Below are 19,090 nucleotides of genomic sequence, written 5' to 3'. Positions count from 1 at the left end.
TTTGTCTCATCTGTCCACAATACTTTTTTTCCAGAACTCTTGGGGCTCTTTTAGGTGCTTTTTAGCAAACTGTAATCTCGCCTTTCTGTTCTTCAGGCTTATCAATGGTTTGCATCTTGTAGTGTACCCTCTGTAGTCCTGCTGGTGTAGTCTTCTACGTATGGTAGACTTTGACACATCTACACCTGCATCCAGGAGAGTGTTTTTGATCTGTTGGGCTGTTGTCAGGGGGGTTTTACTTCACCATAGAGAGTATTCCCGGTCATCCACTACAGTGGTCTTCCTCAGTCTACCGGGTCTTTTGACATAATTGAGTTCACCGGTTGTTTTTGTCTTGTTAATGATGAACCACACTGTTGACTTGGGCATGCCCAGGGTTTTTGCAATGTTCCTGATTGATTGATTTTCATTTCTGAGCCTTATGACGGCCAGCTTCATTTGCATCGACACTGCTGTCTTACTCATGTTGTCACACCCCAACAACAACCTCCAAAGACAATAGCAAAGTCTAGAATCAATACTATTCATCAACAGCTCTCCTGCATTCACTAACGACACAAATGAATACACCTGCCTAATGACACACATCTGTGAAGACAATTCAACAAATACTTGTAGTACCTTAAAATGGGGGAACATGTACAAAAGGTGCTGTCATTTCTAAACGGTTCATCCGATATGTATGAAAGAAATGGTCACTGTCCAATGAATTATGGTGCTCACTATATGTAATGGACTGTCTTAAATAATAAAGCACTTTGATGCTGGTATGCTGGTCACCACTGTACAAAACATAGTGAAGGCTTGTCACCAGCAAAAACATAGTGAAGGAACCAGCAAAAACACAGTAAAGGCGGGTGACCAGCATGGCCAGCCTATGCTGGTCAATTCTGTTTTTTTTTCAGCAGGGTTGGCCCCCAGGGTTCTGTACCAGTGCGAAAGACAACACTATGCTATGTGGTAAACATTGATTGTCCACTCTACTCTGTATGTACAGTGCCATGTAAAAAGTTGTCTGCTGTCTGTGGACCTACTCTAAGTTGCTTTGGCATTTATGGCATCTGTAGTCTACAGTGGCCTGTTTGTTTTGGCTTGCCTAGGAGCAGGTGTGTGGTTCTCAGTAGGATTCCAGGCTAACAGCTAATGTTCATGCTAAGTTAGTGCTAAGCTATAGGCGCCGCCAAAGCTATTAATACCTACAGCACAAACTAGCTGCACTCTGACAGACACTACCCTAAGCTAGCTAGCTGCTGCTGCCTTTCATCTGTCAAAGCCCAGCTATCACTGTCCTGTTCGATCTCTTGACTCCTAGCCTTGGAAATCTCAGCGTTGTTGCTGGTTCCTGTGTGTGACAGAATTCCTGATGCTATCTGTATAACTTTATACAGTTTAAAATACATTTTGAATAAATAGAAGTAGAAATTAAGTGAGGTGCTAAGTACTGCTGACTAACGGAAAGTCAACTTAGGGAAAGTGCTGAAAGAGGCACACCCCTCTCCTCTTCATTGCAGTGTGATTTATGACATTCCCCTATCAGTCCTTACAGTACCTTTTCTCATTTACAGTCCTTGTGGCCAACTGTTGTCAAGACAGCAATGTTGTAGGCTACTGTTTCTGTCTGGGAATGGTTGCTTTGAGTATTAAACAGAATCATTCCTGTCGCTTGTCTTTCCCACCGCAACCCTTAGCCAGTGTCCCTAGTTTCCATTTTAAATCTAGTTGTTGAGTTAGCAGCAGAATCTCTAAGTAGACCTTCACCATGTAGGACTCTGACCTATTTCTACTTAACTGTCTCTCTCTCTACTCTTCCCCCCTTCTCTCTCTCTCTCACTTTCTCTCTTTTCCACTCTTTCTCTGCCCTCTGTCTCTCTTTCACTCTCTCTCTTTCACTTTCTCTCTTTCTCTCACTCTTTCTCCCTCCCCGCTCTTCCTTTCTCTCCACTCACGGTCATCATCCATATTGCTGAATGATTCCCTTGCAGCTCCAGCCAGTGCAATGTGCTGTGTTTTAGTTCATATCTGTTGTGTGTTACAGCCCCAAGAGGCCATTAAGATACAAGCCAGCTAAATCTGGCAACCTCCTGTGTCATCAGCAGTGTTTACACTGATTTAATCCTATTAGAGAGAGAGATGGGGAACAAGAAAGAGAGAGAGAGATTGATTGTTGTGAGTGAGCTGAGAGCAGTTGACTTGTGTCCTGATCGGTCTTGTTGTGCTTGCTGACAGGAGCAGATTGACATAGAGCATGCTAAACTGTAAGATACAAGTCTGCTGCTGTCTTTTTAACGAGCAGTGCAGGGACATTAGAGTGTGCATCACCGCCCAGCTGGCAAGCACTTATCAGACCACTGCTGGCTCTGATCCAGCACACCACTGTAGACAAGCTCATATCAAACTATCAGACGTGTTGACAGCTGATGCCACTAGCAACCCAACAGTGAACTAACTGTAGCTAATGGACAGTCTGCATAATGCTGTTAGTAGTGCCTGCTAGTTACCTACTGCCATTATCCCACTATAGAGCCGATGAGTAACTTAGGCAGTGCTGACTTTGCCTATGTCAGGTCACATGTTTGAGTCCTGAGTAACGGTGTGTGTCATGGCCAGAGGTAGTCCTGAGTAACGGTGTGTGTCATGGCCAGAGGTAGTCCTGAGTAATGGTGTGTCATGGCCAGAGGTAGTCCTGAGTAACGGTGTGTGTCATGGCCAGAGGTAGTCCTGAGTAACGGTGTGTGTCATGGCCAGAGGTAGTCCTGAGTAACGGTGTGTGTCATGGCCAGAGGTAGTCCTGAGTAACGGTGTGTGTCATGGCCAGAGGTAGTCCTGAGTAACGGTGTGTGTCATGGCCAGAGGTAGTCCTGAGTAATGGTGTGTGTCATGGCCAGAGGTAGTCCTGAGTAACGGTGTGGTGTGTGTCATGGCCAGAGGTAGTCCTGAGTAACGGTGTGTGTCATGGCCAGAGGTAGTCCTGAGTAACGGTGTGGTGTGTGTCATGGCCAGAGGTAGTCCTGAGTAACGGTGTGGTGTGTGTCATGGCCAGAGGTAGTCCTGAGTAACGGCGTGTGTCATGGCCAGAGGTAGTCCTGAGTAACGGTGTGGTGTGTGTCATGGCCAGAGGTAGTCCTGAGTAACGGTGTGTGTCATGGCCAGAGGTAGTCCTGAGTAACGGTGTGTGTCATGGCCAGAGGTAGTCCTGAGTAACGGTGTGTGTCATGGCCAGAGGTAGTCCTGAGTAACGGTGTGTGTCATGGCCAGAGGTAGTCCTGAGTAACGGTGTGTGTCATGGCCAGAGGTAGTCCTGAGTAACGGTGTGTGTCATGGCCAGAGGTAGTCCTGAGTAACGGTGTGTGTCATGGCCAGAGGTAGTCCTGAGTAGGGCAGGTAGTCCTGAGTAATGGTGTGTGTCATGGCCAGAGGTAGTCCTGAGTAACGGTGTGTGTCATGGCCAGAGGTAGTCCTGAGTAATGGTGTGTGTCATGGCCAGAGGTAGTCCTGAGTAACGGTGTGTTGTGTGTCATGGCCAGAGGTAGTCCTGAGTAACGGTGTGTGTCATGGCCAGAGGTAGTCCTGAGTAACGGTGTGGTGTGTGTCATGGCCAGAGGTAGTCCTGAGTAACGGCGTGTGTCATGGCCAGAGGTAGTCCTGAGTAACGGTGTGTGTCATGGCCAGAGGTAGTCCTGAGTAACGGTGTGGTGTGTGTCATGGCCAGAGGTAGTCCTGAGTAACGGCGTGTGTCATGGCCAGAGGTAGTCCTGAGTAACGGTGTGTGTCATGGCCAGAGGTAGTCCTGAGTAACGGTGTGTGTCATGGCCAGAGGTAGTTCTCAGTAACGGTGTGTGTCATGGCCAGAGGTAGTCCTGAGTAACGGTGTGGTGTGTGTCATGGCCAGAGGTAGTCCTGAGTAATGGTGTGTGTCATGGCCAGAGGTAGTCCTGAGCAACGGTGTGTGTCATGGCCAGAGGTAGTCCTGAGTAACGGTGTGTGTCATCGCCAGAGGTATTCCTGAGTAACGGTGTGGTGTGTGTCATGGCCAGAGGTAGTCCTGAGTAACGGTGTGTGTCATGGCCAGAGGTAGTCCTGAGTAACGGTGTGGTGTGTGTCATGGCCAGATGTTGTCCTGAGTAACGGTGTGTGTCATGGCCAGAGGTAGTCCTGAGTAACGGTGTGTGTCATGGCCAGAGGTAGTCCTGAGCAACGGTGTGTGTCATGGCCAGAGGTAGTCCTGAGTAATGGTGTGTGTCATGGCCAGAGGTAGTCCTGAGTAACGGTGTGTGTCATGGCCAGAGGTAGTCCTGAGTAACGGTGTGTGTCATGGCCAGAGGTAGTCCTGAGTAACGGTGTGGTGTGTGTCATGGCCAGAGGTAGTCCTGAGTAACGGCGTGTGTCAGGGCCAGAGGTAGTCCCTGAGTAACGGTGTGTGTCATGGCCAGAGGTAGTCCTGAGTAACGGTGTGTGTCATGGCCAGAGGTATTCCTGAGTAAGGGTGTATGGCCAGAGGAGTCCTGAGTAACGGTGTGTGCTGTGTGCATGGCCAGAGGTAGTCCTGAGTAACGGTGTGTGTCATGGCCAGAGGTAGTCCTGAGTAACGGTGTGTGTCATGGCCAGAGGTAGTCCTGAGTAACGGTGTGTGTTCATGGCCAGAGGTAGTCCTGAGTAACGGTATGGTGTGTCATGGCCAGAGGTAGTCCTGAGTAACGGTGTGTGTCATGGCCAGAGGTAGTCCTGAGTAACGGTGTGGGTCGTGGCCAGAGGTAGTCCTGAGTAACGGTTGTGTGTCTATGGCCAGAGGTAGTCCCTGAGTAACGGTGTGTGTCATGGCCAGAGGTAGTCCTGAGTAACGGTGTGTGTCATGGCCAGAGGTAGTCCTGAGTAACAGGTGTGTGTCATGGCCAGAGGTAGTCCTGAGTAACGGTGTGTGGTGTCATGGCCAGAGGTAGTCCTGAGTAACGGTGTGTTGTCATGGCCAGAGGTAGTCCTGAGTAACGGTGTGGTGTGTGTCATGGCCAGAGGTAGTCCTGAGTAACGGTGTGTGTCATGGCCAGAGGTAGTCCTGAGTAACGGTGTGGTGTGTGTCATGGCCAGAGGTAGTCCTGAGTAACGGTGTGTGTCATGGCCAGAGGTAGTCCTGAGTAACGGTGTGTGTCATGGCCAGAGGTAGTCCTCAGTAACGGTGTGTGTCATGGCCAGAGGTAGTCCTGAGTAACGGTGTGGTGTGTGTCATGGCCAGAGGTAGTCCTGAGTAACGGTGTGTGTCATCGCCAGAGGTAGTCCTGAGTAACGGTGTGTGTCATGGCCAGAGGTAGTCCTGAGTAACGGTGTGTGTCATCGCCAGAGGTTTTCCTGAGTAACGGTTTGGTGTGTGTCATGGCCAGAGGTAGTCCTGAGTAACGGTGTGGTGTGTGTCATGGCCAGAGGTAGTCCTGAGTAACGGTGTGTGTCATCGCCAGAGGTAGTCCTGAGTAACGGTGTGTGTCATGGCCAGAGGTAGTCCTGAGTAACGGTGTGTGTCATGGCCAGAGGTAGTCCTGAGTAACGGTGTGTGTCATGGCCAGAGGTAGTCCTGAGTAACGGTGTGTGTCATGGCCAGATGTTGTCCTGAGTAACGGTGTGTGTCATGGCCAGAGGTAGTCCTGAGCAACGGTGTGTGTCATGGCCAGAGGTAGTCCTGAGTAACGGTGTGTGTCATGGCCAGAGGTAGTCCTGAGTAACGGTTGGTGTGGTCATGGCCAGAGGTAGTCCTGAGTAACGGTGTGTGTCATGGCCAAGGTAGTCCTGAGTAACGGTGTGGTGTGTGTCATGGCCAGAGGTAGTCCTGAGTACGGTGTGTGTCATGGCCAGAGGTAGTCCTGAGTAACGGTGTGTCATGGCCAGAGGTAGTCCTCAGTAACGGTGTGTGTCATGGCCAGAGGTAGTCAGTAACGGTGTGGTGTGTGTCATGGCCAGAGGTAGTCCTGAGTAACTTCCAATAGGAATTAAACATCACTTTACAAGCCAGCATAATGTGACTGGCAGGCCTGATGTAGCCACTGTATTAGGGGAAAATTAGGCCCTCAAAGTAAGGCTTATGATATACAGTGAGCACCATAATTCATTGGACAGTGACATTTTTTGTTGTTGTTTTGGTTCTGTACTTAGCACTTTAGTTTGAAAGGATACAATGACAATGAGGGTGAAGTGCGACTGTCACTTTAATTTGAGGGTATTTTCATACATATCAGATGAACCGTTTAGAAATTATAGAAGCTTTTGTACATAGTCCCCCCCATTTTCGGGCATCAAAAAACATTGGACAGTTTAGCAATATGTAGAATAAAGTAATCATTGTTAATATTTGGTCGCTATCCTTCGCATGCAATGACTGCTTGAAGTCTGCGATGCATCGACATCACCAGACGCTGGGTATCTTCCCTGGTGATGCTCTGTCAGGCCTGTACTGCAGCCATCTTTTCAGCTTCTGCTTGTTTCGGGGACTTATTGCCTTCAGTCTCTCTTTCAGCAGTAAAATACATGTTCAATTGGATTCAGATCCGGTGATTGACTCGGCCATTCAAGGATTTTCCACTTTTTGGCCATCAAAACCCCTTCGTTGCTCTAGCAGTATGTTTAGGGTCATTGTCTTGCTGCATGATGAAGTGCCGTCCAATGAGTTTGGAGGCATTTGGTTTTATCTGAGCAGATAAAATATTTCTGTAGACTTCAAATTCATTGTTCTACTTCTGTCTGCAGTCACATCATCGATGAAGACAAGTGAGCCTGTTCCACTGGCAGCCATACAGGCCCAAGCCATAACACGCCCTCCACCATGTTTCACGGATGAGGTGGTATGCTTTGGATCATGGGCATGTCTTTTTTTCCCCCCACACTTTCCTCTTTCCATCACTCTGGTACATGTTAATCTTTGTCTCATCTGTCCACAATACTTTTTTTCCAGAACTCTTGGGGCTCTTTTAGGTGCTTTTTAGCAAACTGTAATCTCGCCTTTCTGTTCTTCAGGCTTATCAATGTTTGCATCTTGTAGTGTACCCTCTGTAGTCCTGCTGGTGTAGTCTTCTACGTATGGTAGACTTTGACACATCTACACCTGCATCCAGGAGAGTGTTTTTGATCTGTTGGGCTGTTGTCAGGGGGTTTTACTTCACCATAGAGAGTATTCCCGTCATCCACTACAGTGGTCTTCCTCAGTCTACCGGGTCTTTTGACATAATTGAGTTCACGGTTGTTTTTGTCTTGTTAATGATGAACCACACTGTTGACTTGGGCATGCCAGGTTTTTTGCAATGTTCCTGATTGATTGATTTTCATTTCTGACCTTATGACGGCCACTTCATTTGCATCGACACTGCTGTCTTACTCATGTTGTCACACCCCAACAACAACCTCCAAAGACAATACAAAGTCTAGAATCAATACTATTCATCAACAGCTCTCCTGCTTCACTAACGACACAAATGAATACACCTGCCTAATGACACACATCTGTGAAGACAATTCAACAATACTTGTAGTACCTTAAAATGGGGAACATGTACAAAAGGTGCTGTCATTTCTAAACGGTTCATCCGATATGTATGAAAGAAATGGTCACTGTCCAATGAATTATGGTGCTCACTATATGTAATGGACTGTCTTAAATAATAAAGCACTTTGATGCTGGTATGCTGGTCACCAGTGTCCAAACACATACTGGTATGCTGGTCACCACTGTACAAAACATAGTGAAGGCTTGTCACCAGCAAAAACATAGTGAAGGAACCAGCAAAAACACAGTAAAGGCGGGTGACCAGCATGGCCAGCCTATGCTGGTCAATTCTGTTTTTTTTCAGCAGGGTTGGCCCCAGGGTTCTGTACCAGTGCGAAAGACAACACTATGCTATGTGGTAAACATTGATTGTCCACTCTACTCTGTATGTAGTGCCATGTAAAAAGTTGTCTGCTGTCTGTGGACCTACTCTAAGTTGCTTTGGCATTTATGGCATCTGTAGTCTACAGTGGCCTGTTTGTTTTGGCTTGCCTAGGAGCAGGTGTGTGGTTCTCAGTAGGATTCCAGGCTAACAGCTAATGTTCATGCTAATTTAGTGCTAAGCATAGGCGCCGCCAAAGCTATTAATACCTACAGCACAAACTAGCTGCACTCTGACAGACACTACTCCCTAAGCTAGCTACTGCTGCTGCCTTTCATCTGTCAAAGCCCAGCTATCACTGTCCTGTTCGATCTCTTGACTCCTAGCCTTGGAAATCTCAGCGTTGTTGCTGGTTCCTGTGTGTGACAGAATTCCTGATGCTATCTTGATAACTTTATCAGTTTAAAATACATTTTGAATAAATAGAATAGAAAATTAAGTGAGGTGCTAAGTACTGCTGACTAACGGAAAGTCAACTTAGGGAAAGTGCTGAAAGAGGCACACCCCTCTCCTCTTCATTGCAGTGTTTTATGACATTCCCCTATCAGTCCTTACAGTACCTTTTCTCATTTACAGTCCTGGTGGCCAACTGTTGTCAAGACAGCAATGTTGTAGGCTACTGTTTCTGTCTGGGAATGGTTGTTTGAGTATTAAACAGAATCATTCCTGTCGCTTGTCTTTCCCACCGCAACCCTTAGCCAGTGTCCCTAGTTTCCATTTTAAATCTAGTTGTTGAGTTAGCAGCAGAATCTCTAAGTAGACCTTCACCATGTAGGACTCTGACCTATTTCTACTTAACTGTCTCTCTCTCTACTCTCCCCCCTTCTCTCTCTCTCTCACTTTCTCTCTTTTCCACTCTTTCTCTGCCCTCTGTCTCTCTTTCACTCTCTCTCTTTCACTTTCTTCTTTCTCTCACTCTTTCTCCCTCCCCGCTCTTCCTTTCTCTCCACTCACGGTCATCATCCATATTGCTGAATGATTCCCTTGCAGCTCCACCAGTGCAATGTGCTGTGTTTTAGTTCATATCTGTTGTGTGTTACAGCCCCAAGAGGCCATTAAGATACAAGCCAGCTAAATCTGGCAACCTCCTGTGTCATCAGCAGTGTTTACACTGATTTATCCTATTAGAGAAGAGAGATGGGGAACAGAAGAGAGAGAGAGATTGATTGTTGTGAGTGAGCTGAGAGCAGTTGACTTGTGTCCTGATCGGTCTTGTTGTGCTTGCTGACAGGAGCAGATTGACATAGAGCATGCTAAACTGTAAGATACAAGTCTGCTGCTGTCTTTTTAACGAGCATGTGCAGGACATTAGAGTGTGCATCACCGCCCAGCTGGCAAGCACTTATCAGACCACGCTGGCTCTGATCCAGCACACCACTGTAGACAAGCTCATATCAAACTATCAGACGTGTTGACAGCTGATGCACTAGCAACCCAACAGTGAACTAACTGTAGCTAATGGACAGTCTGCATAATGCTGTTAGTAGTGCCTGCTAGTTACCTACTGCCATTATCCCACTAAGAGCCGATGAGTAACTTAGGCAGTGCTGACTTTGCCTATGTCAGGTCACATTTTTGAGTCCTGAGTAACGGTGTGTGTCATGGCCAGAGGTAGTCCTGAGTAACGTGTGTGTCATGGCCAGAGGTAGTCCTGAGTAATGGTGTGTCATGGCCAAGAGGTAGTCCTGAGTAACGGTGTGTGTCATGGCCAAGGTAGTCCTGAGTAACGGTGTGTGCATGGCCAGAGGTAGTCCTGAGTAACGGTGTGTGTCATGGCCAGAGGTAGTCCTGAGTAACGGTGTGTGTCATGGCCAGAGGTAGTCCTGAGTAACGGTGTGTGTCATGGCCGAGGTAGTCCTGAGTAAGGTGTGTGTCATGGCCAGAGGTAGTCCTGAGTAACGGTGTGGTGTGTGCATGGCCAGAGGTAGTCCTGAGTAACGGTGTGTGTCATGGCCAGAGGTAGTCCTGAGTAACGGTGGGGTGTGTGTCTGGCCAGAGGTAGTCCTGAGTAACGGTGTGGTGTGTTCATGGCCAGGTAGTCCTGAGTAACGGCTGTGTGTCATGGCCAGGGTAGTCCTGAGTAAGGTGTGGTGTTGTCTGGGCCAGAGGTAGTCCTGAGAACGGTGTGTGTCATGGCCAGAGGTAGTCCTGAGTAACGGTGTGTGTCATGGCCAGAGGTAGTCCTGAGTAACGGTGTGTGTCATGGCCAGAGGTAGTCCTGAGTAACGGTGTGTGTCATGGCCAGAGGTAGTCCTGAGTAACGGTGTGTGTCATGGCCGAGGTAGTCCTGAGTAACGGTGTGTGTCATGGCCAGAGGTAGTCCTGAGTAACGGTGTGTGTCATGGCCAGAGGTAGTCTGAGTAATGGTTGTCATGGCCAGAGGTAGTCCTGAGTAACGGTGTGTGTCATGGCCAGAGGTAGTCCTGAGTAATGGTGTGTGTCATGGCCAGAGGTAGTCCTGAGTAACGGTGTGTTGTGTGTCATGGCCAGAGGTAGTCCTGAGTAACGGTGTGTGTCATGGCCAGAGGTAGTCCTGAGTAACGGTGTGGTGTGTGTCATGGCCAGAGGTATTCCTGAGTAACGGCGTGTGTCTGGCCAGAGGTAGTCCTGAGTAACGGTGTGTGTCATGGCCAGAGTAGTCCTGAGTAACGGTGTGGTGTGTGTCATGGCCAGAGGTAGTCCTGAGTAACGCGTGTGTCATGGCCAAGGTAGTCCTGAGTAACTGTGGTGTGTCATGGCCAGAGGTAGTCCTGAGTAACGGTTGTGTCATGGCAAGAGGTAGTTCTCAGTAACGGTGTGTGTCATGGCCAGAGGTAGTCCTGAGTAACGGTGTGGGTGTGTGTCATGGCCAAGGTAGTCCTGAGTAATGTGTGGTGTCATGGCCAAGGTAGTCCTGAGCAACGGTGTGTGTCATGGCCAGAGGTAGTCCTGAGTAACGGTTGGTTGTCATCGCCAGAGGTATTCCTGAGTAACGGTGTGGTGTGTGTCATGGCCAGAGGTAGTCCTGGTAACGTGTGTGTTCATGGCCAGAGGTAGTCCTGAGTAACGTGTGGTGTGTGTCATGGCAGGAAGATGTTGTCCTGAGTAACGGTGTGTGTCATGGCCAGAGGTAGTCCTGAGTAACGGTGTGTGTCATGCCAGAGGTAGTCCTGAGCAACGGTGTGTGTCATGGCCAGAGGTAGTCCTGAGTAATGGTGTGTGTCATGGCCAGAGGTAGTCCTGAGTAACGGGGTGTGTCATGGCCAGAGGTAGTCCTGAGTAACGGTGTGTGTCATGGCCAGAGGTAGTCCTGAGTACGGTGGTGTGTGTCATGGCCAAGGTAGTCCTGAGTAACGGCGTGTGTCATGGCCAGAGGTATTCCTGAGTAACGTGGTGTGTGTCATGGCCAAGTTAGTCCTGAGTAACGGTGTGTGTCATGGCCAGAGGTATTCCTGAGTAACGGTGTGGTGTGTGTCATGGCCAGAGGTAGTCCTGAGTAACGGTGTGGTGTGTTCATGGCCAGAGGTAGTCCTGAGTAACGGTGTGTGTCATGGCCAGGGTAGTCCTGAGTACGTGTGGTGTCATGGCCAGAGGTATCCTGAGTAACGGTGTGGTGTGTGTCATGGCAGAGTAGTCCTGAGTAACGGTGTGTGTCATGGCCAGAGGTAGTCCTGAGTAATGGTGTGTGTCATGGCCAGAGGTAGTCCTGAGTAACTGTGTGTGTCATGGCCAGATGTTGTCCTGAGTAACGGTGTGTGTCATGGCCAGAGGTAGTCCTGAGCAACGGTGTGTGTCATGGCCAGAGGTAGTCCTGAGTAACGGTGTGTGTCATGGCAGAGGTAGTCCTGAGTAACGGTGTGGTGTGTCATGGCCAGAGGTAGTCCTGAGTAACGGTGTGTGTCATGGCCAGAGGTAGTCCTGGTAACTGTGTGTGTGTCATGCAGAGGTAGTCCTGAGTAACGGTGGTGTGATGGCCAAGGTAGTCCTGAGTAACGGTGGTGTCATGGCCAGAGGTAGTCCTCAGTAACGGTGTGTGTCATGGCCAGAGGTAGTCCGAGTAACGGTGTGGTGTGTGTCATGGCCAGAGGTAGTCCTGTAACGGTGTGTGTCATCGCCAGAGGTAGTCCTGAGTAACGGTGTGTGTCATGGCAAGGTAGTCCTGAGTAACGGTGTGTGTCATCGCCAGAGGTTTTCCTGAGTAACGGTTTGGTGTGTGTCATGGCCAGAGGTAGTCCTGAGTAACGGTGTGGTGTGTGTCATGGCCAGAGGTAGTCCTGAGTACGTTGTGTGTCATCGCCGAAGGTAGTCCGAGTAACGGTGTGTGTCATGGCCAGAGGTATTCCTGAGTAACGGTGGTGTGTCATGGCCAGAGGTAGTCCTGAGTAACGGTGTTGTCATGGCCAGTAGTTCCTGAGTAACGGTGTGTGTCGGCAGATGTTGTCCTGAGTAACGGTTGTGTGTCATGGCCAGAGGTAGTCCTGAGAAACGGTGTGTGTCATGGCCAGAGGTAGTCCGGAGTAACGGTGTGTGTCATGGCCAGAGGTAGTCCTGAGTAACGGTGTGTGTGTGTCATGGCCAGAGGTAGTCCTGAGTAACGGTGTGTGTCATGGCCAGAGGTAGTCCTGAGTAACGGTGTGTGTGTCATGGCCAGAGGTAGTCCTGAGTAACGGTGTGTGTCATGGCCAGAGGTAGTCCTGAGTAACGTGTTTGTGTCATGGCCAGAGGTGTCCTAGTAACGGTGTGTGTCATGGCCAGAGGTATCCTGAGTAACGGTGTGTGTGTGTGTCATGGCCAGAGGTAGTCCTGAGTAACGGTGTGTGTGTCGCCAGAGTAGTCCTGAGTAACGGTGTGTGTCATGGCCAGAGGTGTCCTGAGTAACGGGTGGTGTGTGTCATGGCCAGAGGTAGTCCTGAGTAACGGTGTGTGTCAGGGCCAGAGTAGTCCTGAGTAACGGTGTGTGTCAGGGCAGAGGTAGTCCTAGTAATGGTGTGTGTCATGGCCAGAGGTAGTCCTGAGTAACGGTGTGTGTCATGGCCAGAGTAGTCCTGAGTAACGGTTGTGTCATGGCCAGAGGTAGTCCTGAGTACCGGTGTGGTGTGTGTCATGGCCAGAGGTAGTCCTGAGTAACGGTGTGGTGTCATGGCCAGAGTAGTCCTGAGTAAAAACGGTGTGGTGTGTGTCATGGCCAGAGGTAGTCCTGAGTAACGGTGTGGTCATGGCCAGATGTTGTCCTGAGTAACGGTGTGTGTCATGGCCAGAGGTAGTCCTGAGTAACGGTGGTGTGGTCATGGCCAGAGGTAGTCCTGAGTACGGTGTGTGTCATGGCCAGAGGTAGCCTGAGTAACGGTGTGTGTCATGCAGAGTGTCCTGAGTAACGGTGTGTGTCATGGCCAGAGTGTCTGAGTAACGGCGTGGTGTCATGGCCAGAGGTAGTCCTGAGTAACGTGTGTGTCATGGCCAGAGGTAGTCCTGAGTCGTGTGTCATGGCCAGGGTAGTCCTAGTAACGGTGTGTGTCATGGCCAGAGGTAGTCCTGAGTAACGGTGTGTGTCATGGCCAGAGGTAGTCCTGAGTACGTGTGTGTGTGTCATGGCCAGAGGTAGTCCTGAGTAACGGTGTGTGTCATGGCCAGAGGTAGTCCTGAGTAACGGTGTGGTGTGTGTCATGGCCAGAGGTAGTCCTGAGTCTGTGTGAGGATGCTTCAAGTGGATTAGCGGGCACTGGTCATATCAATCCTTACAGAACATCACACATCTATTCCTCTCTTTATCACTCTCCATCTTTCTCTTTAGTTTGTCTCCCTCCCTCCATCTCTCTCTCATCTCTGTATCTGAAGGGAAGCATTAGGGGTAATCTGAGCTGACCCTTACTTTATCACATCCCCAGTCCCCTGTGGTTTTGGTTTGATTCTCATTCTTCCCCATCCCCCCACACACAAAATCACTACTCACCTTCCCTTTCCCTCTCCTCCCCATCTCCTCTCACCATCTCCTCTTCCTTACCTCATCTCCCCTCACACCTCTCCCCTCATCCTCCTTATAGTCCATCAGCTCCCCAAACATACCGTCCTCACCTCACCTCTCCCCTCATCCTCCTTATAGCCCATCAGCTCCCCCACCGCACCCGTCCTCATCTCACCTCCCCCCTCATCCTTTGCCAGCTAGCCAATAGAAATCAATGGAATATTGAACATATACTCACTGACACCTTAACACACATGAACACAGCTGAATACAGTAGCCTACATGTTTCAGGCCTATGGATTGACCCTCCTGTGCGCAGTAATGTGTAGCTCTATGGGCACAGTAGTTAGGTAATGTTGAGTTCCTGTTGAGTGTGTTATTAGTGTGTTACATGCTCTCACTGTGTTACATGCTGTCACTGTGTTATATGCTGTAACTGTGTTACATGCTCTCACTGTGTTACATGCTGTCACTGTGTTACATCCTCTCACTGTGTCACATGCTCTCACTGTGTTACGTATTGTCACTGTGGTACATGCTCTCGCTATGTTACATATTGTCACTGTGTTACATGTTCTCACTGTGTATCATGCTCTCACTATGTTACATGCTCTCAATGTGTTACATGCTCTCACTGTGTTACATGATATCACTGTGTTACATGCTCTCACTGTGTTACATGTTCTCAATGTGTACTGCTCTCACTGTGTTACATATTGTCACTGTGTTACATATTGTCACTGTGTTCATGCTCTCACTGTGTTACATGCTCTCACTGTGTTACATATTGTCACTGTGTTACATGTTCTCACTGTGTATCATGATATCACTGTGTTACATGCTCTCACTGTGTTACATGCTCTCACTGTGTTACATGCTCTCACTGTGTTACATGCTCTCACTGTGTTACATGCTCTCACTGTGTTACATATTGTCACTGTGTTACATATTGTCACTGTGTTACATATTGTCACTGTGTTACATGCTGTCACTGTGTTACATAGTGTCACTGTGTTACATGCTCTCGCTGTGTTACATATTGTTACTGTGTTACATGCTCTCACTGTGTTACATATTGTTACTGTGTTACATGTTCTCACTGTGTTACATATTGTCACTGTGTTTCATGCTCTCACTGTGTTACATGCTCTCACTGTATTACATGCTCTCACTGTGTTACATATTGTCACTGTGTTACATGCTCTCACTGTGTTACATATTGTCACTGTGTGACATGCTCTCACTGTATTACATGCTCTCACTGTGTTACATGCTCTCACTGTGTTACATATTGTCACTGTGTTACATGCTCTCACTGTGTTACATGCTCTCACTGTGTATCATGCTCTCACTGTGTTACATGCTCTCACTGTGTTACGTGATATCACTGTGTTACATGCTGTCACTGTGTTACATCCTCTCACTGTGTCACATGCTCTCACTGTGTTACGTATTGTCACTGTGGTACATGCTCTCACTGTGTTCATAGTGTCACTGTGTTACATGCTCTCACTGTGTTACATATTGTTACTGTGTTACATGCTCTCACTGTGTTACATATTGTTACTGTGTTACATGTTCTCACTGTGTTACATATTGTCACTGTGTTTCATGCTCTCACTGTGTTACATGCTCTCACTGTATTACATGCTCTCACTATGTTACGTATTGTCACTGTGGTACATGCTCTCACTGGTTTACAATTGCACTGTGTTACTGCTCTCACTATGTTACATGCTCTCACTGTGTTACATGATATCACTGTGTTACATGCTGTCACTGTGTTACATGTCTCAATGTGTTACATGCTCTCACTGTGTTACATGCTCTCACTGTGTTACCTGCTCTCACTGTGTTACATATTGTCACTGTGTTACATGCTGTCACTGTGTTCATATTGTCACTGTGTTACATGCTCTCACTGTGTTACATATTGTCACTTTTCATGCTCTCACTGTGTTACATGCTCTCACTGTATTACATGCTCTCACTGTGTTACATATTGTCACTGTGTTACATGCTCTCACTATGTTACATGTTCTCACTGTGTTACATGATATCACTGTGTTACATGCTCTCACTGTGTTACATATTGTCACTGTGTTACATGCTCTCACTATGTTACATGCTCTCACTGTGTTACATGCTCTCACTGTGTTACATATTGTCACTGTTTCATGCTCTCACTGTGTTACATGCTCTCACTGTATTACATGCTCTCACTGTGTTACATATTGTCACTGTGTTACATGCTCTCACTATGTTACATGCTCTCACTGTGTTACATGCTCTCACTGTGTTACATATTGTCACTGTGTTACATGCTCTCACTGTGTTACATGCTCTCACTGTTTTACATGCTCTCACTGTATTACATGCTCTCACTATGTTACGTATTGTCACTGTGGTACATGCTCTCACCTGTGTTACATATTGTCACTGTGTACATGCTCTCACTGTATTACATGCTCTCACTATGTTACGTATTGTCACTGTGGTACATGCTCTCACTGTGTTACATATTGTCACTGGTTACATGATATCACTGTGTTACATATTGTCACTGTGTTACATGTTCTCACTGTGTATCATGATATCACTGTGTTACATATTGTCACGGTGTTACATGCTCTCACTGTGTTACATATTGTCACTGTGTTACATGCTCTCACTGTGTTACATGCTCTCACTGTGTTACATATTGTCACGGTGTTACATGCTCTCACTGTGTTACATATTGTCACTGTGTTCATGTTCTCACTGTGTATCATGATATCACTGTGTTACATGCTGTCACTGTGTTACATGTCTCAATGTGTTACATGCTCTCACTGTGTTACATGCTCTCACTGTGTTACCTGCTCTCACTGTATTACATGCTCTCACTGTGTTACATATTGTCACTGTGTTACATGCTCTCACTATGTTACATGTTCTCACTGTGTTACATGATATCACTGTGTTACATGCTCTCACTGTGTTACATATTGCACTGTGTTACTGCTCTCAATATGTTACATGCTCTCACTTGTGTTACATGCTCTCACTGTGTTACATATTTCACTGTTTCATGCTCTCACTGTGTTACATGCTCTCACTGTATTACTGCTCTCACTGTGTTACATTGTCACTGTGTTACACTGCCTCACTATGTTACATGCTCTCACTGTGTTACATGCCTCTCACTGTTTACAATTGTCACTGTGTTACATGCTCTCACTGTGTTACATGCTCCACTGTTTTTTACATGCTCTCACTGTATTACATGCTCTCACTATGTTACGTATTGTCACTGTGGTACATGCTCTCACTGTGTTACATATTGTCACTGTGTTACATGCTCTCACTGTATTACATGCTCTCACTATGTTACGTATTGTCACTGTGGTACATGCTCTCACTGTGTTACATATTGTCACTGTGTTACATGATATCACTGTGTTACATATTGTCACTGTGTTACATGTTCTCACTGTGTATCATGATATCACTGTGTTACATATTGTCACGGTGTTACATGCTCTCACTGTGTTACATATTGTCACTGTGTTACATGCTCTCACTGTGTTACATGCTCTCACTGTGTTACATATTGTCACGGTGTTACATGCTCTCACTGTGTTACATATTGTCACTGTGTTACATGTTCTCACTGTGTATCATGATATCACTGTGTTACATGCTGTCACTGTGTTACATGTCTCAATGTGTTACATGCTCTCACTGTGTTACATGCTCTCACTGTGTTACCTGCTCTCACTGTGTTACATGCTGTCACGGTGTTACATGCTGTCACGGTGTTACATATTGTCACTGTGTTACATGCTGTCACTGTGTTACATATTGTCACTGTGTTACATGCTCTCGCTGTGTTACATATTGTTACTTTGTTACATGCTCTCACTGTGTTACATATTGTTACTGTGTTACATGCTCTCACTGTGTTACATATTGTCACTGTGTTACATGCCCTCACTGTGAAACATGCTCTCACTATTTTACATGCTCTTACTGTGTTACATATTGTCACTGTGTTACATGCTCTCACTGTGTTACATGCGCTCACTGTGTTACATATTGTCACTGTGTTACATGGTCTCACTGTGTTACATATTGACACTGTGTTACATGCTCTCACTGTGTTACATATTGACACTGTGTTACATATTGTTACTGTGTTACATGCTCTCACTGTGTTACATATTGACACTGTGTTACATATTGTTACTGTGTTACATGCTCTCACTGTGTTACATATTGACACTGTGTTACATATTGTTACTGTGTTACATGCTCTCATTGTGTAACATATTGTCATTGGGTAACATATTGTCACTGTGTTACATGCTCTCACTATGTTACTTATTGTCACTGTGTTACATGCTCTCACTGTGTTACATGCTCTCACTGTGTGACATGCTCTCACTGCAGGGGAGGCAGTGGGTCGAAACATTGCACAATAAAACTGCAAGAGCAACTCTTTCTTTCAAAACACCAGCCAGATCTACTAATTCTCTCTCCCTCTCCCTCTGTTTGTTTTTTAACGGTGCCTTTCTTCTCTTTGTCTCTCAGGTCCATAAGATCAACAGAGATGGAGACCATTCCCAGTCAGGTAAGCTACAGTACACTCCCTGTCTCTTTGTTGTTTCACTGTGTCATCATAAGGACACTGACGTAACTTTCAGGAGACAAATCACTGAGCTTTTTTCATATAAGGATTTCAGACAATTTGTTTAAACTGGAAAGTTCAACACTAAACAACGGAAGAGAAGTGAGGCAGTTGTCTGTCTGGGTCATACAGTCCGTCATCCTGTATTTTCTTTTCCCAGAAAGCCATTCCCTGCGTCACAGAGACAGGAGGAAAGAGTCTGTTGATGCCAGGTCAATCAGCTCACGTGGCAGTGATGGTGAGTATGTATAAATGAACACCAGGCTACTGTGTGTGTGCGTGTGCGCGTGTGTGTGTGTTAGTATGTGTGTGTTAGTATGTGTGTGTGTGTGTGCGCGCGTGCATTCGTGCTTGCGTGCATGCTCGTGTGCATGTCTGTAGTTGTGAGAAAGGATAAGAGATGGGGGTATGGGAAGACTGAGTGAGGGATCCCAAGGGAGATGGAGGAAGACAGAAATATAAAAACGAAGGGAGAAGAAGAAGGATATAGAGAGAGGAGAAGATAGAGAGAGAGAGGAAGGAAGTAAAGAGAACGGGTGATGAGGAGAGAGGGAGGTTCAGAGAAGAGACCTCAGAGAG

At 47.2% G+C, this 19,090-nt stretch overlaps 1 protein-coding gene across 1 annotated transcript in view; it reads left to right on the top strand.

The window, feature by feature from the left end:
* The window catches only part of LOC120026234 (high affinity cAMP-specific and IBMX-insensitive 3',5'-cyclic phosphodiesterase 8B-like), a 75,758-nt gene that overhangs the window by 28,020 nt on the left and 28,648 nt on the right, over nt 1–19,090 (top strand). Inside the window, exons 11-12 of the mRNA XM_038971058.1 lie at nt 18,415–18,454; nt 18,672–18,749. Coding sequence (XP_038826986.1) covers nt 18,415–18,454; nt 18,672–18,749 — 118 coding nt within the window. The remainder of the gene's footprint in view (nt 1–18,414; nt 18,455–18,671; nt 18,750–19,090) is intronic.

This window comes from Salvelinus namaycush, chromosome 31 (genome assembly GCF_016432855.1).
Source record: "Salvelinus namaycush isolate Seneca chromosome 31, SaNama_1.0, whole genome shotgun sequence".
Classification (NCBI taxonomy): domain Eukaryota; kingdom Metazoa; phylum Chordata; class Actinopteri; order Salmoniformes; family Salmonidae; genus Salvelinus; species Salvelinus namaycush.
Note: the sequence above shows the minus strand (reverse complement) of the source record. Positions and strands in the feature narration are given on the sequence as shown.